Below are 25,274 nucleotides of genomic sequence, written 5' to 3' on the forward strand. Positions count from 1 at the left end.
AGTGTGACCATTTTTTGGTGGTGACTTTTTTTTTTGGCCAGGCAGTGTATATAACAATGCCCCTTAAGTATTACCATCATATTAGTGTGAGATTAATTTCCAGGAGTGCCAATAAATTTTAGAGTAACTTTATAAATGTATCCCTTGTGTTAAAATTCCTTGCATAAGTGATTAATTAATCAGCTCAGTCGGTAGATAAGCTTGAAAGGAAGACTAGAATCTGTCTTTTAAGTCTCACCCCAAAATATTCTACCAATATCTCTTTATTCCTGCATCAGGCATAGATTATTACTTGTAGAGAGTCACTCATTTAAAGTTTCAGTTGCACTGACTTTGAAGTATATCGCTGTTGTGATTTGCTAAGAACAATCAGACAATAAGTTTTTCTTCTTTTTAATCACACAAACTTATTTTCAACAATCACTCTGAAGTCTAGCAAATATGATTTTCAGAAAAAGAACAAATTATAAAAAAGGCATACAAACAGCACAACTTAAAACAAATGACATTATGCACTCCAACTTTTCTTTTTTTTTTTTTTTTAGCCTCTTCTAGAACAACTTTCATGCAATAAATGGTAACATCTCACTTCGTTCTCTGATAATCTCAACAGCAACACCCAATAATAAAGAGCACGGAGAAAATTGGTCTGGTTGCACTGCAAAAACGCAAAATCTTAGCCAATTTTGGTCTAGTTTCTAGTGCAAATATCTTAGCACAGCTGAAATAAGACGAAACTAACTTGCAAGTAACTTTTCAGCAAGATATGAGAGCTTGTTTTAACTCGGTTATCCCTTAATATTGATGAAAAAGTTCTAGTTCCATTGGCAGATTATTTCACTTATAACAAGACATTTTCCCAATGTTATATGTGAAATAATCTGCCAATGAAACAAGTACCCTTTCATCGATATTAAGGGATTGCTCACTTAGAATAAGATCCTGTATCCTGCTAAAAAGTGACTAATAAGATAGTTTTGCTTCATTTCAGATATTTGCACTAGAAACTAGACCAAAAATACTTGACAAGATTTCGTGTTTTTGCTGCGTGGCTTTGACAAAATGATAAATTAAAGTGGGGTTGTGCCCAGTACTTATTTATAGGTCACTTTATTACTTGTAGAAAAGAACAGGTACGATTCCTGACAGACAAGCGGAGTTAAAAAAATGTGCCCTCAACATTACCAGAGTGGGTCAGTGTGTTTGATCCAAGGTAAATACTATATAGTGGAAAGTGAAGGAGTGCAAAAACACCTTGTAAGTACTTGACACAACCTCACTGATCATGAAATAAAAAAAATAAAACACCCTTTTTGGTTCCTCCAAACCAGTTTGATCAAAGAATAGAAAGTAGAAATAAGGTCAAATCTAATATTAACAGATTATGCACTTCAGAACAACAAAGCTGGATTTTTGACGGAAGACAATTTTCCAAATTAGAGACTACTCCAAACATGATACATTTCTCCTCCACACTCATGTGACTATATAAACTGAAGAACCTTTTAATAGAACGACTTCAACATAAATAATTAACAGATAAGACCATGATGGATGACTGGCAAAAACACTTTTGGGTGTGGATGCTGTTACCGAATCAAAGTTAACTATTTACTGCACAAGTGCCTGAAACTGCAGATGAACGACGGTGAAGTAAGCAGATATTTATAAAAATAAACTGCATTTAATACAATTTTGAGACATATTTGCAGCTCACTCGGGGTGGAAGAAAGAGCCAGACTTTCAGAAGACAATCAGAAGATTAAACAGTACAGACACGGTTGAGCTATTGTATCCTTTTGAGTTCGAGTCTGTTGTGGATTCTAAAGTATTGTTCGTGTTTTGGAAATCGCTAATCTAAGGATATTCTTTGACTCCATCCCTGCTAATAGTTGAACATTCATTGGAGGGAAAAAAAAAACAAAAAACTTTGAATATGTCTCGCCTATTCTTAAAGAGAAATTTGAATTAGCTGCATTCAGTATCAGCAAGTTCAAATAAAGATCTAAAAGTCCTCCACAGAATGTTAATCAGTGCATTCCCTAGCAACTATTTCTGTAATATGTAATATTGTGTCAAAGCAAAACTTAATGTTTTTTGACCAAAAGTTGATGTTGACAATTTTAGACTTTCTTTTACCTTGTAGCAACATTGATATGTTTTTTTTAGGGATGAGGTTGAGTATTTTTATGCCAGCACTTAAATTGTTGCAATTGAAAAGGTCAAACCTACATGTCCTCATCTCCAACTGATGTAGATGTTTTATTTGTTCTAGAAACCTTTAAAACTCTTAAAACATGTTTACACCCAACATAACAAAAAAAAAACAACAAATTCACACTTTCTTAAAAGCAGATTAAGGCCTCTTTAATCATTGGTTTGCTTTATGTATTCAAAAAGATTGTAGAAAAGAATTACTTTATTATTTTTTTCATTTCAGTTCAAAAGGTTAACCATACCTACCCCCTGATGTCTGAAATGTTGGCTGTAAACATTTGGTGGAATTTAAATTTTCTTATCAGTTACATTTTAAGTTATATATATATATATATATATATATATATATATAAAAAAGTCTCATGACGCATATAAGAACTTCAAGTTCAAGAACCTCAAGCCATTTATAAATACAATCTTTACCCTCCTACTTCTACTAAATAGGCAAAGTACAAGGCAAACAAACAGAACAACCCTCTTCTTAGAGCTCTAACCAGAATCTGCCATACTTAGCAATAAATGTCCGAGTTCATATCTTAATAGGCACAAAGAGAGATTGATGCTGTTTCCAGCAGTTAAGCTGTTCCCTTAAACCCTGCTTTGCCCATCTTTAACAAGCAAACAAAAGTCCAGTGTGTAAGCTACTTTTTCTTTTCCATAAGAACAGATAGTTTTTTTTATTAATTTATGCTCTGAGTCTCTCTTGTTTTTGCAGCTTGTGAAAATTTAGGCTCCCAATGCAATCTTTACAAACGTAAAACCCCAATGCTAGGTTTAGTAAAGTTCAGCAATATCCAAAACACCCCCCTAAAGCTCAAGTCTCAGTGAGCAATCTCACTGCTTCTTCTCCTTCTTTCTCTTGTCTGTTTTTTTGCCAGCTGATGTGGCGACAGCAGGCTGTCTGATGGGCTGAACTACAACCCTCCCGTTAGCACCGCACTGCAGGGTAAACCTCTCGGGGTTCAGGGGTCGCCCCGACGCGTCCCTCACCCGAGAGAGGACGTCCCGGGTCAGCTGCTTAAACTGGTGGGCCACAGCGCCCATGGTCTTGGCCGTGAGCCGCTTTTCCCTCAGCAGTCTGTCTCTCTGGGCCTGCAGCCTCTCCACCTCCTCCTGGAGCCCCGTGATGGCGTCCAGCTTACGCTTGCGGCAGTTTTGCGCCGCCAGCTTGTTCTTCCCGCGCCTGCGGATGTCCCTCAGGAGCGTCACCTGATCGGCGGAAAAGCTGTGGCTGTCCAGCACCTCCATGAACTCTTCCACGGGCATGTTGACGATCTGCAGGACGGAGAAGGGGATGAACATGGCGCGGGCGCGCAGCTCGTCACGGCTCAGCTCCTGTTCCTCCAGCTGGGACCCGCCGTCCTCCTCTGGCTCCTCGGTTTTACATGGCAGCCTTAGGGGTGGCATGCTGAGGAGAGGGGGAGATGAGTAGCTGTGGTCGTGCCACACACTCTCACTCAGATCAACAGGTGGCCACATGGCACGGTGGTCCAGTATGCCTTTAGGGGGTTTGGAGTCCACCTCGCTGCTGTAGCCAGTCGCGCCACCCTCTTCTTCATAGTACGAGCTGGTCGATGATGACATCTCAGATGAACCTAAAAGAGAGAGGATAAAATAAATATTGGTACAAATATTAGCAATATATTAGTAACCTAAAAAAAATTTTACTAACCAGGGGAGGCTGGACATCCATAGCTGCTTTCCAAGGAGAGTCCTGAATCGGAGTCCAAGTCCTCAAACGCTTGAGAGTCTAAGCACTCGAGGTAGTTCAGCTGATTGTCTATTGCCTCCAGGCCCAAACCCAGCTGATTGATTTGTTCAAACACAGCCTCATCTAGACAGCTACCGAGCGCGCTCTGCGATGTCAGATTTCCAGTTAAGTTGCACACCGAGGCAAAGGGCAGCGCAGCGAGGCCCACGGCCATGCCCGGCAAAGAGTCAGAGAGCGAGGAGTTTGTGGACTCCAGTCGCAGGAGGTTTCTATCCCGCTGGCTGACCGTCTGGGAGTCCGTCGGTCCAAACGCCCCGGCGCTGGTAACCATGGCATCATGCAAACTGACGTCCTGGCTGATGGCGCTGCTGATGTCCGAGTCGAGCTCCGAGAGACGATCGGTGACAAGAGAGTCCAGATCCTGCGTTTTGAAAGAGCAAATAGCAACGTCGTTTACACAGCGTTCCTGCATCTTTTCAGGTCAAACAAAACGAATCAAAATAGAACAAATGGATGAAAAACAGAGGGATAATTGAATGATGGATGGAGAGATTAAGACAAAGCAACAGAGAAAACACTGGAAATATAATTGTTTTTCCCTAAACACCAAGATTTGGAAAATACACAATTCAAATTCCATTCTCTTCTGGACTGCACAGGAATCTTGTTCAATTTTAAAACTCCTTTCCACAGCATACAGATCCATTTAAACCAAACTCTTGTGTTTTGCACTTGTATTTTGAGAAAACTCACATCAAGATCTGCAACAGAAAGCAAATTGTTCCAGTCGATATCAGCAGCTGGAGGAACAAGATGAAGAACCGGCTCAGGCAGCGTAGTGATGCCTTCAAGCAAACTCTGAAAGAAAAAAGGAAAACAGGCATGAAAGGCTAAACAAAAACCAAATTTCACAAATGAGGTATATTTCATTGCCGTAGATGTAAAATCTCTTTGAATATATATATTTTTTGAAACAAAAATTGCTGCTGTCTGGATTAGCAATTATGGTACTTTTTGCCAACAGAAAACTAGTTGGTCTTCTTCTATAACATATCACAAAAGACATACTGAGAGAAGGCTTTTGGAGAAGAACCATGCCCACAGCATTACAGATCTTCCATCATACTTTACAGGCACATTCACCCTTTGTTTGAATCAGTACCTTTGTTGCAGTTCGTTGCAGAAAGGCTTAATCATGGCGTTATCTGACCAAACCACCCTGTTCCAGTTAAACACTCAAGTAGGATTTATCAACTTCGACACATTTACATTTTTGACAAAAGTGCAGAAAACTATTGTCCCTCCTCTGCCTCTGAAAGCAGTTGTTGGTGTATGGATAGAATCAAATGTGTGATAAGGAAACAGTTGGATATTTTTTATTTAATTTCTCTCCCACTGTCTTGTTCTCTGTGCGTGAAAGAAAGATTAACTTGGGTCCTTTTCCATCCTTGTTTGTCACAGTTCCACTTGTTTTAAACATTTTAATTATTGCCTTTCCTGGAGGGCAAGTTTAGGCTAGCAGCTATTTTCAAGTAGCACTTTCCGGACGCTTTCAAATCAGCATTTGTCTACTTTCCTCTTATTTATGACCTTATAATGAGTCACCTATGTCCATTTTGGTCATAAGATTATACATCAGGAAAAAAACAAAGTCATGCTTGTCAGCTTTTCCTTGACACTTTGACATAATAGAATATGCTCAGTTTATATTTGAGATATTTGAGATTTTGTAAACTGAAAATTGACATTAAAGAAAAGTTTGGACTTTAAAATTTAACTATATATCTTTACCAGGGGAACCATGGTGGTGCAATGTAATTACTGAACATTGTTTTTAGTAGTGCTTTTGAGCTAATGTATTTTTTTCCGACTCATTACATTTGATTCTTGGTTAAACACTTTAACAAGACGGAAATGATTTTCCTGTAGATGTGTATGCATTTGCTTGCAAAGTCTGTTTCAGACAGACTTTGCTTGCCGACTTTGTCGTGGGCCCTGCAGCGGGTCTCAGAGGAGTCTTAGACAACACGTCCAGTACTGTTTTAACGGGAAGTGAGCAGAGTCGCCTCAAAGCAGATGAGTCAGGCAGGAAGCACAGGAACAGCGGAGAAACCTGACCCATTTTCCTAACTGAAACACTCCCACACCTATGTTAGGTAACAACATGAACATAATCAGTGCTATTAGGAGAAAATGGGAGAGGCTCTTTTGCTAAGTTTTATATGAACTAGAAGCTCCTGTTTATGAATCACGTGAAAATAGAAGTTTGGAAGACTAAAAGAAACTGGAACAACTGGGTAAACTCTGTGGGCAATGAAGCGAAACAGAGCAATCTCAAAATCTAGGATTGTTACTGGTTTTCTGTGAAATGAACCTATTAATGCCACACAATTTTATGAGAGTTCTTTGCCTTAGGTGTTACTTTACCTTACATTTTGCAGGACTTTAGTGCAAAATGTCCTGCAAATTTTGCACTAAAGTCCAAATATGCTTAAATATGCTGTACAAAATTAGAACATCTGTTCAAAGATTACTGCCATATGACGTCTTTTACACAAGTACATCCAACATAGCACGATACTGAGCTGGAGGAACTTAAACTAAGACAAGAACTGTAAGGTATATGCTCAAAAAAATAAAAAGTGCATTAAAAATCACAAAGGAACCGTCATACCTCTTGTTCTAGAGTTGAACTGTGAGCCAGGTGAGTAAGTGGAACTGCTTCCTCCTCTTCTTTAATCTTAACTTCATCCTCCTGGTAGGGAGAATAAGTATAGATAGAGAGATTGGCAATGAGTAAATTGTAAACTTTGAACTTTGTGTTCGAAAAGAGAGACGCAAACATCTTGTTTGCTGCGACCCAATAAGCCGCCAGAGGTCACTGCATTTTCAGGTTCCCTGATCCCGTTTTAGCCATAGCAGAATGCGGTTCTTGTGTTATGTAACGTTCTAACGACGTCAAGGTCTGTTTTAATAGGCAGTTGTAAAAGTTAGGGCAGCGATGACCTGATACACTGCCAGTGATGTGAGTTACCAGCTGTTACACACACACACGCACGCACACACACACACACACACACACACACTATAGTTGTTTTCCATGTGCAGTGGGATTGGATGTAAAAGGATAATGATTACTATTTAACTTTCTGCGTCCTTGCTAAAAGCAAAAAGAAAGCAGCCTATTTCTGCTCTGCCTGAACTTGCCGACTCCTTACTCGGTCACTTCTTCAGCTTCAAATAGCTTTGTGACACTTGCCGACTGGAGTCTATAAAAATCCCAGCTGAAGCGTTCTTCTTTAGACAGTAGAGAGCAAAAGCTAATTTAAAAAGCTTTGGAGGTAAAATAAAAGAAATAAAGACATCAACATTGCATTTAGCAGTTCCAAAGGAACTCTATGGGAGGGACAATGTTCAAGAGTAGACCACTGCTATTGTAAGCAAACAGGGTGCGGATCTGATCCTCACTCCTTCACCTCTCCAGGTCCACAGCTGGTGATTAACCCTGAAGAAAGGCGACACTGTTTGTAACATCAACTGTTGCCAGAACATAACCTACACCAAGCAGCTGTTTCTACTAGAAAGAGCTAGAAAAGCGTCATTAATGGGGGGAGGAATTAAACATGAGGGTTGAGAGTTTTATCTGTGTTACAAAAAGAAGAAAATCTATGAGATGCACTAAGAAATCAGCTGGTTGGCACTGATTAGCTGTTTGGAAACGCATAAATCAGATCCCTTCTTCTATATGTTCCACCATATTAAGAACAAACAAGTCAGAAAGGCAACTACGCTCTTTAGAGAGGAGTTTGTAATCGAGTGAAGATGACTCAATGCTGATGATGCGAGAGACTAAGACCATTGGTAGAAAACAGGATGGCGACTGGGGTATAGAAAAGTTGATCATGGAACATGATGGATTGGGAAAGTTTGGCCGCCTTCTAGCATTCTCCAAAGTAAAGAGCAACATTCTTTACGACAGGCACCGATATGAACATTTTGGGCAGACATCAATATCTGATATCAATATTGCCATTACTGCCAATAACTAATGTTTGAAGCAACCACATCGCTTACATTGCTTCTTTTCTTCAGTTAGATAGCCCATAATGCTTTGCTGCATCACTATCACATGATCAAACAAATACCACATGGCCAACCCACTCCTAAACCCCTCCTGAAACACAAATGGCAAAAAAATAAGGAAATAAATACTTGTCAGTTTTGGAAAAGTTATTGGCCGATATCAATGTTGATGCCGAAACATCGCAAGTCCCTAACAGAGATTATCGTTTTAGTAATGCTAACCATGCTAATTACTAACATAAAACATCAGCGCTGTAAATATTCAGTTGTTTTAAAATGCCAGTGATGCAATGTTTTATAGCAGCTGCTTTCTCACACACAGTGTGACGTCACCTCTGCTTTTAATATAAATGATTAATATGTGCTAACAGCAGGAAGACTACAAGGAGAATGTTCAGTGCTTTTCTTTTATTTTCTGAGAATGTAGCGCTCAAACAGAAACCCAGAATGATAAATGAAGAAACTACAAACAAGATTTTTTATCTTGGTTGTGTTATTTAGAGGTATCAAATTCCAACTAAAGGCGAAAACACCTAGTGAGAACTGACAGGAGCAGCCTAAGGTTTTCTGCATACTTTTGATGCCTGACTGTCATGTTATCTCCTTTAATGAGTATCTAACTAGACTAGTTGCATTACCAAGGAAGATCTAGCAATTGCAAACCCCTTGCTAAAATTAAAATACTCATCAGTGTGAATATCATAAATATCGGACTTTTGATGAAGCACATGAACTTGTCACCTTTCCATGCTGGAGTGAAGTAAAATTTAAAAACAAGAATAAAAAGGTTATGAATATATGCTGCATCGTCTCTGGTTTAAACATGGTCAAAGATTATATAAACCGTCCCAAATATAAAAATACATGCACCATCACCTGTATTTGGTTAAATGTGTTTAGCAAGTTAGCAACTTGCAGAGAACCCATTTGCTTTTTGTAGCCCTCTATTAACTTTGTCTAATTCTGGCCAATATTTGCCCACTCTTCTCAGCAAAGGCAGCAGAATTGTTTTTGAATTGGCCTGTTTCAATGTACAGTGTGTAGCCACCTTTTTTAGGGTTAAAGTCAGATCTTTCCAGAAGCTTAATATAATCTTGCCGCACCCGCTCCAAAAGCAGCATGTTTTTCAGGAATCACTCTACATTTAGTTTTGTCCATGTTTCGAACCTTTATCTGTTGGTTTGAAGTCAAGTTGAAGAATTCAGAGGTAGTCCTTCTCTCTCTTACTCCATCCTCTTTTTGCGCATCAGGACCAGTGGTAGCAGAAAATGCTCTAATCATGTCGCTACCACTACCATGCTTGACAACTGATGCTGTGTTTTTGAGTTTAATTTCACTATAGATAAATACAACGGTCCCCCAGCATCTTCCAGTTTATGAAAGGTTTAAATCTTGGTGGTTTTCTGGTTGCTCCCAAACACATGAAACAGTTTGGTTCAGATGGCTGGACTTGGAGACTACTGGGTAGTCATAACAATTTGAAACATACACTGAAACTGGTGTTGAAATGGATAAAAACAGGGCAGGATTAAGCTTATGGAGTGGAGCTGACATTGTTTTGACGCTACAAGACCTGCCTGGTTCATCAGCAACTTTCTAAAGGGCATGTCTAAATATTATGTGAGATTTCATGCGTTCTTTTTGAGAAATTCTAACTAAAGTACAAACCCCATCCTTGATTTTCCCTGCAAACCCCAAGTTCTTGACTTTCACACAGACAACTGTACGTATACTCCAGAAAAGCACTTTAGGTTTGGAAGTGCCTCAAACAAATGAAAAGGAATGTACTCTGTTCCTTATGCCAACGATTTATCACATTCTGTTGTTTCCTTCCTGGTTTACAAGGAAACATAAAAATAATTGACTACATGGGTGGATATTCCCCCTTTCTGAGGCACCGGTTAGTCACGGCATAAGTTTTTAAGTCCTTGTTGATCCCTTTGTTTGTTGTCAGTTAGCCAGCCTACCCCAAAACATGTTGTTGATTAATAACAATTCCCCCAACGTAATAAGACATTACTTACATTCAGGAAGGCTCCAGCACCACAAGGCCCCTGTCCCAGCTCAGAGTTGGGCTGGCAGTGCACTTCTTGGTCTCTGGCAAGCAGGTGCTCACCGGCATCTGCAGGTTCATTGTCAGTGCTTTCTAACCCTACGCTGGCGTCAGGGTTGTCGCTGGTGGAAGGCCCCGTGGAGGAAACCTGGTGCACCAGCCACGCGTTCAGCTGCGTGTGGAACCGCGGCGAGCCGAGGTTCCTCACCTCATCCAGCAGACGACGACTGGCGAAGAAGTAGTCCAGCTCGGGGCATTTTGGATGCACTCCGTATCCGTCAAGCGTGTCTCTCAAGACGTGAAAGGGTGTCTGAATGTAGGCTGAGCTTGGACCCAAGTTGATCTCAGTGAGTGGCGGATAGTAGCCGGTAAGGTAGCTGTCGATGTCTACTCGAACTCCAACCAAACTGAGCAAGATAGTCAACTGAATTAGGCCTTCTGTAAAGTATTTTTTCGCGACCTGCATTTTCTAAATACTCCCAAAATACGGGCGCCTATGAAATCCTGACCCGTCAGTTCCTCTATCCCGAGCGGACAAAGGGGGAAAAAGCTAACAAAAGAGCACGCCTTCCCCTGTCAGACAAAGAGGTCCGCCTGTACCGGTGACAACGTCTAGCTAGCTGTTAGCGTTTAGCTCCAAGACCTTAACTACCGGCAAAAAGGCAACTTCACGTCATTAACATACTACAAGCTTTAACTTTCTGTGCGTTGCAGCGGATACATTTCTTCCCGACGAGTCCACGCTATCACAAGTCCAAAGTCGTTTGGATAAAAGTGAAAATGAAACATGTAAATAGCTCCAATGCTGTCACTGTAAACTGCTGCAACTCTTTCGTAATTTGCATAGCTCCGTGTTGATTGGGCGAAAGCTTTAGCCAGAAGAGAGAGTAATTGGTCAAGCCAACTGTCCATAAATTCAAACCAATAGGAGCAAAGAAAAGTTGTCCACTTGAACAACAAGAAAGTAAGCTTCCATTTAATCGTTTATCATTCATACTTTAATAATTAACCGAACGAGGTGAGCTATGATTTTGATAATGTGTTGATTAATTTTGAATATCTCTAAGTTCTAAGGTGCAAGATTATATTGTTACTTAGGAATTTCAGTGAGGATTTTCTAATTCCCCTTGTATTTGTGCTTTGAACCAACTTTTTAACCTTTTAGCCTCTCTGTTAGTTTTTAACCTGTATCTTTACAAGGTGGTAGTCGAATACGTTCAAACTGTTTACTTAATTTATTTACAAAGGAGCACAAATGGAAGCAGTAAAATGCCATATAAAAAAAAGTATTTATCCCATTACAGAATACGTACTTATGTTTGAAATTCTCAACCACATTTTAAAATCATATAAACAGAGTAAATACAAACGGAGCTGTTGATCTGTGTTGCTTACTATCTTAAAATCTTGCCTAGTCAACTGAGTCAGTGAAGTTTTCAAATGATGATTTTACTTAAGATAACTAACCAGGCTCTCCACCCAATACACACAAGCCTACATAAATGCTTCCTTGTTAAGGTAAGTTTCAATAGTTATAGTCTAGGATGATTACTGGCTGACAAAATAATGCTAAAAGATCTCAAAACAACATGATGCTCTGATATCAACAAGTTCAAGAACAGATGAGAAACAAATCAGTTGAAATTGATGTGCCTCAAAGGGGTTACAAAGTAATTTACTGAGATTGCGGATGACTGTGGATGACTGTGGAACCACAGTTCTGAACCCTAATGCAATTTACCAAAATTACTTTAAGAGTGCATCAATGAGTCATGAAAAATCACAGATCACTTAAAGCACTGCATGTCCCAGTGCCTTAATGGTTCATGTCATTATTCACAATTTAACAATAAGAAAGACGTTAGGCAAAAATGTCCCATGCAAAATAAAAAAGGGGAAAATCCTTTTGTTTTACAGTGCCATACACATTAATATAGCAAAACTGAGCTTGATTACATTGTTTTTCCCTCATATATTTTCTAATAAAGTATATTAAAAAGTTACATGGAATGAAGCAGGTTAAATAGCTTTCGTTCTTTTGCTATTATATTATAAACAAACAAAAAAGTGATAATCCTGGGATTTTGTCAGCAAATTGATTCATCCATTCATTCATTTTCTGTACACCTTTGTCCCTTAGTGGGTTCAGGAGGGTTGCTGGTGTCTATCTCCAGCTAACGTTCAGGCCAAGAGGCGGGGTTCACCCTGGACAGGTCGCCAGTCTGTTGCAGGGCAACACAGAAACAGACAGGACACACAACCATGCACACACACACTCACACCTAAGGTGTGAGTGTGTGTGTTGCTTCAAGGCAACAGCTCTACCACTGTGCAGCCCCTGCAAATTGATTTTGAACAATAAATGTATGATCTCTTTCTGGGTAAAACAAACCCATAATAATAATATAGATATATACTGAAGTGAAACAATTTGTTTCCTTTTAGCCCAAAGCAGCTATTCACAATATGAGTGTAGTCCTCGTTTAGTCCTTAATAAATAATTGTTGCAATGCCATTATCGCAGACATTAACTTTGCGCTCTCTCGCTAATTGTGCTTTTTATAGAAGGTGTGATTGGCACATTGCTTCTGTGTTTTGTTTTAAATCTTTCCTGTATGGAAGACATTGAGAGAGCTATTGCTGCCATGAATTATGTGCATTAAGGTTTTCTCTTTTCCATAGAAAGTACACGTGGTTTATTGCTTCTGAGTTTAGCTGTGTCTTTTTCCTGGATGGAGTCACTGGCACAAATATTATTGCCATAAGCTGTGTCCTCGCTTTAATTGTCCTTGCTAGACTCCCAGCTCAGTCATTCTGAAGTAAGCTGTTTCACAGAATCACTGATAGAATTATTTACTTTATTCTCTTTATTTGTCTTGCTGATACAAAGTAATTTGGGGCCGGTGCTTTTGTTAATCATGTCTCATTTCTGGATAAACCTTTTGACCAAGATATTGCCACAATTAGCTATTCCATCCATGATTTTTATTTTTATTTTTTCACAAAAAGTACAACAGGTTCAGTACTTATCTGTGCTTCTTTCCCAGATAATGTTATTGAAGGAGCTACCAGTGCTTTTGTGCAAGGGTTATGTAGGATAAGGAATCTCTAAAAAAGTCAGTGAATCAATGCAATCAGCTGGACTTCTTTAGACAGACCACTTGGTGTTACATAAACTAAATTTGATTGTGTTGTTTAACAGGACCAACATGAATATTACGGTACTTTATAATTTAATTGTATCAGAAAATTATTTGAATTATAATTGGATTCTATGTGTGGATATGAATTGGCCTGTTTGCGTTGCAAAGTGCTCTGACATGACACTGGATTTCACTTTATTGTGCACACATAAAAGAGAAAAAAATACAACAGGAACCAACTGCTTTATTTAGATGTTGCCTTGCAGCTGCATCTTAAAAATGCAGATGCAATTTAATGGCAGTCTTAAAGACCTGGATAGGCCTCATCTTACTTAATTGTATATTTTTAATGTTGCCTCTCCATGTGAGTACTTTTGCTCAAAGACATGTTCAGAACTGAGAAAGCCTTTTGGATGAGAGGTGAAGTATCTTCAAGTAATAAGCAAAGAGGTCTAATTATGTTCTGTTTAACCACTTGTGACTGTAATGTCCTTGATGACTAAGAATCTAAACTAGCACTTGCTGAACAACATATACAATTTTCTATGTCTTGCAAAACCAAATAATTGCAGCCTTTAATAGTATCTTTTCATATTTTTTGTGGTTTATCCTACTGGGACATGTGAGGAAAGTCCACATTTAAATCCACACCTTGCTGGCAATCGTTCTTTTCTTAAAAGCTGAACATGATGAAGAAACAATATGGGCTTTATGCATCAAATCTCCATTCAGTTCTGATTATGGTACAGCATGTGTACATTGACTTAGAGAGCAGAGTGTGGTTTTCAATGTTTTTGAACAATAATGTATTCTACAGTTCACCATCTCCATCACAGGCCTTGAGCGTAATATGTTTTGAAAATATAGTTTCTGTGTCTCCAGGAGAATTTGAGAATTGGAAGATGGAAGCCATTCTAACCCGTAATGTCAATGTCAGTCTCAATTCATCCACATGCTATTTCAGTGAGACTTTTGTATAGACTGCAGGGTTTTCTTTTTTATTATTTGCCTCTTTTGAACACACTTATCTTATGCCCGCCTTTATTTCTTTGGCACAAATCAAAGAATAATAGTTAAGGTTAAAAAAAGGACAGATTGCATTCATGCAGTAGGAGAGTTGATAAAGCTATACTTTGGACAGTCAGAGTTTTTCACCAGACACTATCCAAGGTCTCTGCAGGATTGTGTGAACGAATATCCTTGACTGATGCCACAAGAGAGGAAATGGTTGTTAAAACTTAGCGTGGTTGTTCATTTTATTGGATCGATGTGTTTGTGACGCATTTATGCACATATAGTAAACTGGGTTTGAAAACAAATGCAGGATTTATTTACTTTTATGAATAAATAAAAGCATTTATTTATTTATAAAAGTATAAATAAATACCTTTTGCCAAAATCCCAAGTGCTGATGAAGTACTGGATCTCTAAGACTACTTTTATCTGTAAAAAGCTAGTTTTATTAATTCATTTTTGTATTGTCTAAATCATTAAAAATTATATCAAAAGGGTTTTTTGTTGTTGTTGTTTTTAGCAATTTAGCACATGGGCAAAGAAAGATCCGGTTTCATTTGCATAATAAGAATAAATCGATATTGACAAATAAGCAACAACAAAAAAATGACGTTACATGTAGAGATTATACTTACAAAATGTAAATTAAGATGATTGAACTAGCTGGTGAAATGCACCGTGTCCGTGTGTGTAATTTGTTAGTGATCCATTGCGACCCCTGCTGTCACAATTTGGTAATTGCTGAACTGATGTTTTTCAAAGCAGTTTTGGACTTTGAATAATACTGTAACAAATGTCTAAATGGACACGTAGTTGTTGGTAGAAAATCCTTTATATTACAATTCAATTCATTTTCAGGGGAAAATGAATTGAATTTTCTCCCTAAAATCGTCACAATAAGACAAAAGTATAATCCATAAAAACTGATCACACTGACTAAAATTTTCAAAAGACCTTAAAAATTATCCATTAAATGAAATAGATGGGAAGACACTATTAACTTTACTAGTCTACTTTGACTAGAAAGTGAGAGAAGTGAGACTAAATTTCACTAAATACAGTTGACAAAACACTTTATTAATCGCAAACAGAAAGTGAAACACTGGTTTTTCAAAAGCACACAGAGATACAAAACACTGATTTTTTCCTGGCCCAGATTAGCCTACATAATGTGCATCAGTGGAAATGCACCGTCTGTTAAAAATAACCTTCTGTACACAGGGTTTTTATGACACACCGTTGTGCATGACAAGTACACCGAGAAATTATTTTAACCGTTTCTTTAATTTCAAAATATAACAGCGTCGTAAAGCACACAGAGAAAATATTTTAACAGTTTCTTTAAATTCATTTTTTTTTATTTTAAGAAGTAAATAGTGTATTTCAGCACAAACATCTCTCGACTATTTAGCGTCCCTAAAATACACCAACAAACTTAGTGTTTGGCAATCGACCGCAACTCTTCCTACCCATTAACTGTATTTACTGTGAGATTAAATTACATGCAACTGACAATCTTTCAACGCATAAGCTAAGGAAAGAAATACACATATCCCCACTATCCTAAATAGGGGGTACATGCAAAAACTCTTCGAAATAGAAATAGAAAGAAACTGATCCTTGACAGCACGTGACATCTGCGTTTCGCCTCGTGAAAGCGTCACTGACCGGACGGCGCGGCTCAAACGAGGTCCAGACCCGAACCGCTCCGCCTCGCGTGCCGCTTAGGAAGCTTAAAACTATCAACTCCCACTGATCTGACGCCAGCGCGCTGTCACGTCATTAATCCGAGACAACTTTCAATAACGAAGTGAAACAAGCACATTCAAATCAACTTTGCGAAGTTCGGACAGATTTATTGAGGGAGGACTCCTAAATCACACACTATGTAGCCCTCTTAGAGCGAGGCTGATTGGAGGAGCCACGCGTGACGTAGTGGCAGACTAATGCGCACGCGCATGTATCTAAAAAAAAATGGAGGCAGCTTGGCTTGATGTGAAGTTGGACACACGTAGTAATTCTGTGAGTTATAAAATTGTTAGTTTAGTAGTTATGAGGGGTTAAGTTTGAGTATACCACTGACACCTCATCAAATTTAATCTATCTATCTATCTATCTATCTATCTATCTATCTATCTATCTATCTATCTATCTATCTAAAGAATATATTACAAGTAAATAAAACAATGCAAACAAAAATAATCAAATATCTAATAAATATAATGATGATGATAACAATAATATTAATGATTATTATTATTGTTGTTGTTATTATTATTATTATTATTATTATTATTATTATTATTATTATTATTATTGTTGTTGTTGTTACTTCTGTACTTCTAATTATAATAACAATAGCTATTATTATTATTATTATTATTATTACTGATACTGACACTACTACTAATAACAAAAATAATAATAAAACAAATGAATAAATTTACATTTATTAACACCACATTGTTGTAAGATAAAAATAAATAACAAGAAATTCCAAATTTGGTATTTGTAAATATTTAAAGTTTGTAGTAAAAAATACTGTTACAAAAATTATTATTATTATTATTATTATTATTATTTGTTAAATATAAATGCATAGTCCTCAGCTCGGTGATCAGCAGCAGTGCGAGTGTGTGTCTGCAACTCTCTGCTGCAGAGCTCCGTCCTCCAGAGTGCCAAACAACCAACTGGCCGGATCTCTCTCTTCAGACCCCAATCGCTGCTTGATTGACACCCACTCTAAGCCAATGGCATTGGAGACTCAATATACGAGTTCATTATTGGTCCCTCTCTCCAGCTGCTTCCAAGCTCATCAGCCAATCACAGAGAACAAATGTCCTTACAGACTCTATGGAGAACGCTTTGCCAGACTCTTTGGCGCCCCGCAGCGGGGGCATATGGAAGAAATTTCACATCAGGATTATTCCTTGCCAATTGACGCGTATTGATGAAAACTGCTCTCCTCCGTCCAAATCCAGCCACCCCCCCGACCTCCATTCCCCCTTTCCAGTTCTGTTTTAACGCTGATTGAATAAACAGACCTAATGTGTCCCTCTGGTCAGAGGGAAACATGTGTTACATTAAGGAGTAGTTCTGCCTTGCTCCTTCAACAATAATAAAAGTCCTATTGACAGTATTACAGGACTGTTGTTGCTCGTTTTAGCTCAACCTTGCCACTTTTTCCTCAACATGTTCAACATTATACTATCTAGCCTAGTTTTAGAGTGACAGAAAATACAAGTGGGCAATAAAGCATGAATTTCCCAGCGGGAATTGAAAAAGGTACAATATTTTAAAGAGGAAAAACTCCTTAACAAAGTGACATCACAAGAGGTTTAGAAATGGAGGTAATCAACTCCTATTAGGAAACAATATTGCAGACAGACTTTAACATACGTGACATGCCGTGGTCTGTTTCACAAATTGCTTTCAGGTGTTTTATTGTACCCTCGTTTTAATAAAAATAGATAGATAGATAGATAGATAGATAGATAGATAGATAGATAGATAGATAGATAGATAGATAGATAGGGAAAAAAGTAACTGAACTTTGAAGAATTGTTCAAGTTTCATGGGTTGTTCCAATAATTATGTCCGTACAAGGCTACTGTTTGGTAAAGTAGATTTTATTTCAATTTCATAAAAGGTTATGGGAAATCAAAACCACAATTGAAAAACTGACCGCCACATTTTTTCTACAGATTTCAATATCCAAGTGAGTTTGAACAATTTAACAATAAAGTCTGGTGTGAAACTTTGAATCTGCAGATGCTCTAAAAAGTGCTCCAATCTTATCTGCCACAGGAGGGTGCTGTTGCACAAGTTTTACGCAACACAAGCGCTTTCCAGTGATTTTGTTACTTTGCCTCACAGAAACTGGGGCTTCTTAATTGAAATCTTACCACTTCATTCACATCTCTGTTATTTTGTTTGAAAATAAACCTAAAGATGATCTCTGGCACTTTATTCGGAGTTTCAAGTCACATTAAAACTTGTTTTAACTACTCTTGAATTCTCTTCCGCCTTACTTCCCTTTCTCTCACCATCTCCCTAGAGAGCCTGAGAGGCTGAGAGGCCAGCGAAGGGGTGAGGCGCTGACAGCTTTCTTTTTCATGTCTTTTCAGCATGAAACATAGTTGTGGACTCGATGTCAGCGTCTGAGATGGCCGCTTTGATAAAGTTAGTCTGGCTCGCTGAGATTGGCATCCTTCTGGCTGGAAAAGAAAACAGAAAGCTCTTATACATAAACAGAGGAAAATAGCCCTGGCGCAGAGAGAAAATTGACCTTCAGGAAACTGTGGAGTGCCATCAGCTTAGATGTCATGTGGACCACGAGCAGCTCTATAAATCATCAAAAAGTGGTTGAAACTTGAAATCTATTTTATTCCAAATCAAAACATGTAAGCATATTAAAAATGTTTGTGCTTGTTACTCATGTCCCTCATATTTTGTGTGCATGAAGCAACCGTCCATGTGTCAGGTTTGTTTCTGCAGCTATTGTGTCGGCTTCACTAATGGACTCCTCTCACCCTGTCTCCTTTTCCTCTTTCTTTCTCTCCCATATCATATCCATGTATTCCCCCGGGGGCTGATTAAAAGGCTCTCTGCTAGGGGGTGTGGGGAGATGGGATGAGCAGCAGTGGGGAAGAGTGGTCCTTATTACCCCATATGTCTGAACAGGGAGCGGACTGGAGTGGAGGTCCTTTTTTCCCCCAGCTAATCAATAGAGATACCGTCCCTCTGCAGGCTCTCTGTCTCCCGCTTTCCCTCCAGCCTCTGGCTTTCCCATTAGCAATAATGCGTCTGATATTGATACTGTTAGCTCTGGGATCCACGACAGAAATACAGCTGTGCTCCACATCAAGGCTGTGTGCTCAACCAAGCGACCCGAGCCATTGACATGCTGTTTAACCTGCCTGACTGTGTGATACATCTTTATAGACTGCTGGCCTTTCATTGTGAAATTTACCACCGAATCAGTGAAAATCTCCCCCCTTCTTTAATATCTGTGGTTGATTAGTAATCAATTTAAAGAGATTTATGGAGTGGGGGAGCTGCCGCAGCGAGCATAAATTCAAGGCTGTTGAGATGTCCCTTTTTTACTCACATAAAAATTGATGTAAAAACATTATTTTGGTTTTATTGGCCCTGTCTTTCAGCAAGGTGCCCAGGAAATTCAAGTATTTCCAAAATCCATATGTGTAAAATCATTGTTTTTTTATGTCTTTGAGCTCAGTTTGCAAACAATCTGCCTTTCAGCATGTGGATGTGTGCATGAATGAGTGAATGACTGACTGTTGTGTGATGCGCATTTGTTAGAGAGCTTTGCAAGTACAGGCCATTTACCATTTAGTGTTTATATCATCTTAACTTGGTTGCATTGAGTTTTGTCGTGTTACAAATAGAAAACTCACTGTGCTTCATTGGATTTTAAACAATAGGCTGGTAAAAAGTTGACCAGAATATTGGCACATATTTTTTCTTTACAAATAGGAATCTGAAAAGTGCGTAATTATTATTTATTTTTTTTTACCTTTTCCCTCCTTATTCGGATACCACCTAAAATCCACTGCAACCAATTGTTTTTAGCTCTTCTGTGAAGGCCTCAGAGGATGTTTAGACAACATTAATAGACAGGGTCATTAATATTTGTCATGATATTTGTGCAAAGTCATATTTGCATTTGATCCAGTGTATCAATTTAGCCAGTTAGAGCGACTCACCATCCTACCTGACAGATCTTAATGACTACGATGCTGATAGTTTTAGAGACAGTGTGATAATAGGAAAGGAAAACGATAAATTAAGGGTTATTTGCAGCCAGTATGGCATTGTTAAGAAATATTATCATTCTTAATCCCTCAATTAAAAATAAGAGTATGTCACAACTGCAAAACTACCCAGACATATCCACTAAACTGGCAGGCCAGGAGAACATTTTATCAGGGAAGCAGCGGAGACGTTCATGCTAACGCTAGAGGAGTTGCGGAGATTCTCACCTCAGGTGGGAAAATCTGTTGAAAACTATTAGCAACACACTCCACAAACTGTGTCTCAGAAGGCTCCCTAAAGACACTCCAGTTTTACAGTGAATAATGGGAATTAACACAATGTTGAGATTGTTTTTATTTTGTCATTTTGCACAGGAAACCTGTTAGACTGACAAGCCGGCATGGCCACCCACAAAAGAATGAAGATCGCGGCAGAACGTCAGATTCCAGCACATCAATGACCCTGAACATAGAGCCAAAGTCTGATTGGAATGGTCTAGAAGAAAGCATGTTACAGCACTGGTGGGTATGTGCTATGAGCAACATAAGCTAATAAATCTTTGCATTTTGTGTTTTAAAACACTGTAGTAACATGTTTGCTAAATATCGTGTAATTCCTTATGTGTGAAAGAACTAATGACGTTTGATTTAGTCAGAAATACAAATGTCAATTAACCCACTTTTAACTGTAAGTCATAGTAGGACTTAAGTGAATGGCAGCCACACTGGAATTTGAGCGCCCAATCAAACCTCGTGTTTGTCCAGTAGTACGCTCCTTTAGGGTGGTACTTAGAAAACTTAGTATTTACTGTTTAAATTGTTGAATATTTAATACACTGTCTCCCATATTTATGATAAGCAGATGAAAACAAGATACACACATTCAACATAAAATTAATCTTGGAATCTTAACCAAAAAAAAAAAAAATCATCTGGAGAACAAGCGGCATTTAATTTTTATTCTTAGGCATAAAACTGAATCACTTAAGAGAACCAACTAACTTCTCCAGGCTGACTGTGGCACGGCATTGTTTGCAGCAATGGTGGGGGGATTTTTTCGGTGTTTCTCCCTGGCCGCTCGAGGGTCGTGTGGGTGTTGCCCCTTACGACCGCAGGGTTTCAGGCGCAGGGCCGGAAACTTCTGAGAGATGCCTGGGCTGGCAGCGGGGAGATTGACCTCTGACCCCCCTGACTTGGTAACCCTAGGGGTCGTAGAGCTGAGGGCTCTGGCAACGGGGAGAGGCCGTAATTGATGTGGAGAAAGAGGGAAGTCTGGAGGGGGGGAGCGGGGGGGGGGGGGGGGGGGGGGCTGCTGGAAGCAGAGGCGACGGCAGGGACTGTGGAGAAACCTGAGGCCCCTGAGATAGGTGGGAGTGGGCGAGCTGATGAGAGCTCTGGTGTGTGTCCTTGGGTCCGTGGTGCTGGTCTGGTGGTCCTGTGGGACGTAGGGTGGCTGCCATGATGGCAGAACAGAGCTTCTGACTAATTAACTGAGCAGGATGAGGAACAGGAAAGATCAAATAAAATCAGAATGAAGCAGAAATTATAGAACTTCAACTCTTTTACCTTCAGAAAACAACTTTCAAAGGATTAGATAAAAAAACAAATAAATCAATTGGACACGTGAAAAATCTCCAAATCACAAGATAATGTTACCACTGAGTGCCGTCTTGGGCCGTCTACTAGACATTTTCTATCTGCTAACCAGCTTGAGAGTGACTTAGAGACTAAGACTGAGCTTTTGTGGAACAAACACCCCATGTGGGTCTTGGCTAAAACAAAGAACGCATGTGTGGAAAAGCATCTCATGCTGGCGGTTAGATACGGTGGAGGATCTGTGATGCTGCATGAATGCTTCTCTTATAAAAGATATGAAGACAAAAAAAAAACAAACGAATCGGTAAATGACCAATTTTGTGTTTTGCTGAAGAGATCAAACAACACAGAGTTATCACTTCCCTACATCACGGTGCAATAATGTTAATAGGTATTACATTTAACACAGATTTATCCATGTGCAGTCAAAGCTTTAAATCTTTCTTGAGCTACTTGTCAAAAAAGTTAAGGTCTGTGCAGAGTTTTTGCAAGAAAGTCACAGTTGCTCTTTCTTCAACTGAGGGTCAGAGGGCAAAATGAACTGCTGGAAGTAGGTGGGGGGCGGATGAGGAGAGTGGAGGCAATGGCTGACAGATGTTTGCCCGACTGCACTTCTGTGACCAAATGAAGAAGGTAGCAAGACTTTGTGTGTGATTGAGCCACAACATATTTAAGTGGACATTTTTTGCTGACTGCCACCTTAAGCTGGCTTAGGCCTGTTCAACCAGGGAGAACCTTCTGCACCATCTCCCCGACCTGATCTTCTCCTTCATGAATCAGTCGTCTGATTGACTCTCGCAAAGGATCCCTCTGAGCTCCGACGTCTGGCAGGTTACTCTCAAGTTACGAGCGACGTGGTACAGATCGTGTCAAAGCTGTTGTTTTAGAGAAGCGGGTGAGGAGAGGGGGTAAACGCCGTATGATGTTTGGGCTGGAGAGCGATTCAGGGTTTCCTGTCCGCATCACGGCACTCTTGAGGATTCCAACCCTGCCACGGCGTTGAACATAAATATGTCCTCCTGTGGCTATAAAAACACGCTCAACGAAAATAGTTGGGGGGTGGGGGGATGTGGGAGGTAAAGATGATCGCATCTGATCCAGGTTTTGTCTTCGCTTAACTGGTAATTCTCAGAAGAGGCCACAACAGTTTGTTGTCAAGATACGAGAAACAAGGTGGAGCACAAGCTAGTCTCCCACGTTACATTGCTAAATTGGAGGGTGGAAAAACAGAGAAACAAACAAGCAGACTATTCTTAGCTGGAAAATATGACCACAACTCATAAAGTCGACCCACTTAATACAGAACCTTCTTTGGTGTGTGATTAGGGCATCTAAAACTGACTTAAAATCTTCTCTCTGAGATGGTAAAACAGCACCCCACAGGACATGTTGTAAAATTAAATGAAGTGGAAAGAACGCTCCAAACTGCCACAGAGAGTGCTGAAACCTATGATGAAAACAAAACACAACGGTAATATACAAGCGGAGTCGGGCTGGAATGCCTGTACGAACCTACACGGATGTCCTCGCCGTCGCCAACCAGCCTGAAAGCAAAAGACAGACGTGTGTACCGCAAGGAGTCAAAACTTCAAACGTGGTCATGTGCCGCTGGTGCTTGACAGGCTGCAAAAGCACACCTCTGATCTCTTGTTTTAAACAAGTGATCCCCATAGCTAATATCCATGATGCAGCATGCCTTGCGAGTCTCTTTGGCTCTCAGAAGTGACACCATTGTTTTGAAAGGCGGGGGAGGCATATAGTGTGTGTGTGGGGAGGGCACGGTGCTGGTTTCACGGGACTGTGACTGGGACAGCTTAACGCCGATGAGGACTTCATCCAGTCTGTTGTGATTACGATGGAGGAACAGAGGTACCACCCCCCCTCATCCTTATACCATTTTATCTCTTTACTCCATCTTTTTCTTCTTGTTGAGTTTTTTCGTCCTTTACGTAAAAACGTGCAAGAAGCCTTTATAAAGACGAACTTCAAACCTTTTCAATCTGAATTCGTGTACATAGAATTGCAAATGTTCTCGTTGTCCTTTCAATATTCTATCAGCTTAGAAATACAAACCTCAAATTATTTTTCTAAAGGTCTGTGTGAGATGAAGCGTCTGAAAGTAGTGAAACATTGTACAGCGGAAGAAAATCACACATAACTTCTTTTGCCACTTGTGTATTCCAGCTCTGCACACCTTGAGGGTGAATTATTTTCACTTCTGACATAAATATATACTTTGGTCAAAACATTTCAGTTGTGCTCATTGTGGTGCTGACAGATTAACACCCTCCACCGTCTCCAGTCTTCTGCAGCCTGCACCATGTTTTCTTCCAGAATTCAGTCTGTATAAAGCTCCATCCAGCTTCCTGAGGGCATCCCCAAACCATGATGCTGCCGTCATGTTGAACCATGGATAATGGTGCCATTAGGGTGATGGGTAATTTTCCACCACACGTCTTGTTTTGCATGAAGGTGATGCGCTACTAATCGTGACGACTGAAAGAAATTTGATGCTCTGTGATGTCGCATTGTAAGGGGATAAATTCAAATGCGTTACAGGCTTGTCAGATTTTTATTTGTAAAAAATACAAAAAACAACTGACTTTTGTAGTTGTGACAAGATGTGAAAAGATTAACAGGAAAAAAAAGACCATTTGCCAAGCTAGTCCGTGCAGAAATGGTGGTGGAACTATATGCTCCCACCTTTGTCTGTATTACTTTATCTAAATATGTGTCCCTCAAAGTAACATAATCAGTAAGAACTTGAATGTGAACATCTTCTCTTCCATACTTGGTGACATTTCTATGTACATCTGACTCTTAAGGCCATAAAATGAACTAATCTTCGATTGCAGCAAGATAATCCCAAGCTGGACTAATCTGAAAAATCCAACTGAAAAATCGTAAGAAATAGTTGTTTTTAACATAATCCCTGGCTACACTATGTAGTTAAATCTTGCTTTGATCAGATTAAAGTAAATTTGAGCTTTTTGCTAACAAAAAGGATGAATATGTGGAAAACTACATTAAGCCTATTGTTCAGCATGGAGGGGGATCTGTGGTGCTCTGGGCCTGTTTTTCTTTCAGATTCACCTCCAAAGCTTCAAATACCAGGACATTTTACTTTAGAATGCTGTGGCCTCAGCCACTACGCTAAAAATGGGCCCTCAATGAATAAATGTTTCATAAGACACAGATTTCAACTTATTCCATAACTATCTTAGCTCCCTTGCCTAAACCAAACACAAAACTTGTGGGGTGAGTACAAGAGAGGACTTAGACATGTGAAACAGGAATAGTGAAAAGATCCCTCTACGTGTTCTCCAACATTGTTAAATATTATTGCTGTCATTAGTGCTTTCCCAGTGTCAAAAAGACACTGTACTAAAGCAGCGGGGTGGAAGTAATTATTTTTCTTTTAAAAATGACATAAAATGCCTTACATCTTTAACATTTTTCCCTGCTGAGTAAATGTGCTCAAATTAAAGCTTGGATTGAAATCTTTAGTTTAAGACTCTGCTACTGCAATACAAGATCGTTTAATTTTTAAAGACCTTTTAAAAGCAATAAATGTGTCAGGCTCTGCATATTATTAACTGCTTCGAGCTTTTCCATGATTATTTCGGCAAGTAGAAGTCCCTCAGTGGTACGTGCCTATAAAACACTTTGCTTTAAACCTGCAG

At 39.4% G+C, this 25,274-nt stretch overlaps 1 protein-coding gene and 1 long non-coding RNA gene across 2 annotated transcripts in view; one reads left to right on the forward strand and one right to left on the reverse strand.

Moving 5' to 3' along the window:
• Positions 1-377: 377 nt before the first annotated feature.
• Positions 378-10,906, reverse strand: nfe2l3 (nfe2 like bZIP transcription factor 3). Its single transcript, XM_028036415.1, has 5 exons — positions 10,036-10,906; positions 6,603-6,683; positions 4,682-4,786; positions 3,890-4,349; positions 378-3,812 (listed from the first exon to the last, which is right to left on the reverse strand). The coding sequence occupies exons 1-5, from the start codon at positions 10,528-10,530 to the stop codon at positions 3,052-3,054; spliced, it is 1,902 nt and encodes a 633-aa protein (XP_027892216.1). The 5' UTR covers positions 10,531-10,906; the 3' UTR covers positions 378-3,051.
• Positions 10,907-17,928: 7,022 nt separating this feature from the next.
• Positions 17,929-25,274, forward strand: part of LOC114155417 (uncharacterized) — a 36,192-nt gene continuing 28,846 nt past the window's right edge. Inside the window, exons 1-2 of the long non-coding RNA XR_003597739.1 lie at positions 17,929-18,624; positions 20,371-20,517. This is a non-coding gene — a long non-coding RNA (uncharacterized LOC114155417). The remainder of the gene's footprint in view (positions 18,625-20,370; positions 20,518-25,274) is intronic.

The sequence above is a fragment of the Xiphophorus couchianus genome, chromosome 13 (genome assembly GCF_001444195.1).
Source record: "Xiphophorus couchianus chromosome 13, X_couchianus-1.0, whole genome shotgun sequence".
Lineage (NCBI taxonomy): Eukaryota > Metazoa > Chordata > Actinopteri > Cyprinodontiformes > Poeciliidae > Xiphophorus > Xiphophorus couchianus.

Bases quoted from the DNA above. Each gene is read 5' to 3' on its own strand.
- nfe2l3 (XM_028036415.1), bottom strand. From the start codon at position 10,530: ATGCAGGTCGCGAAAAAATACTTTACAGAAGGCCTAATTCAGTTGACT. The intron at 6,684-10,035 runs GTAAGTAATGTC...TCTCCCTACCAG, and splicing joins GTGCTGGAGCCTTCCTGAAT to GAGGATGAAGTTAAGATTAA. The intron at 4,787-6,602 runs GTATGACGGTTC...TTTTTCTTTCAG, and splicing joins GTTCAACTCTAGAACAAGAG to AGTTTGCTTGAAGGCATCAC.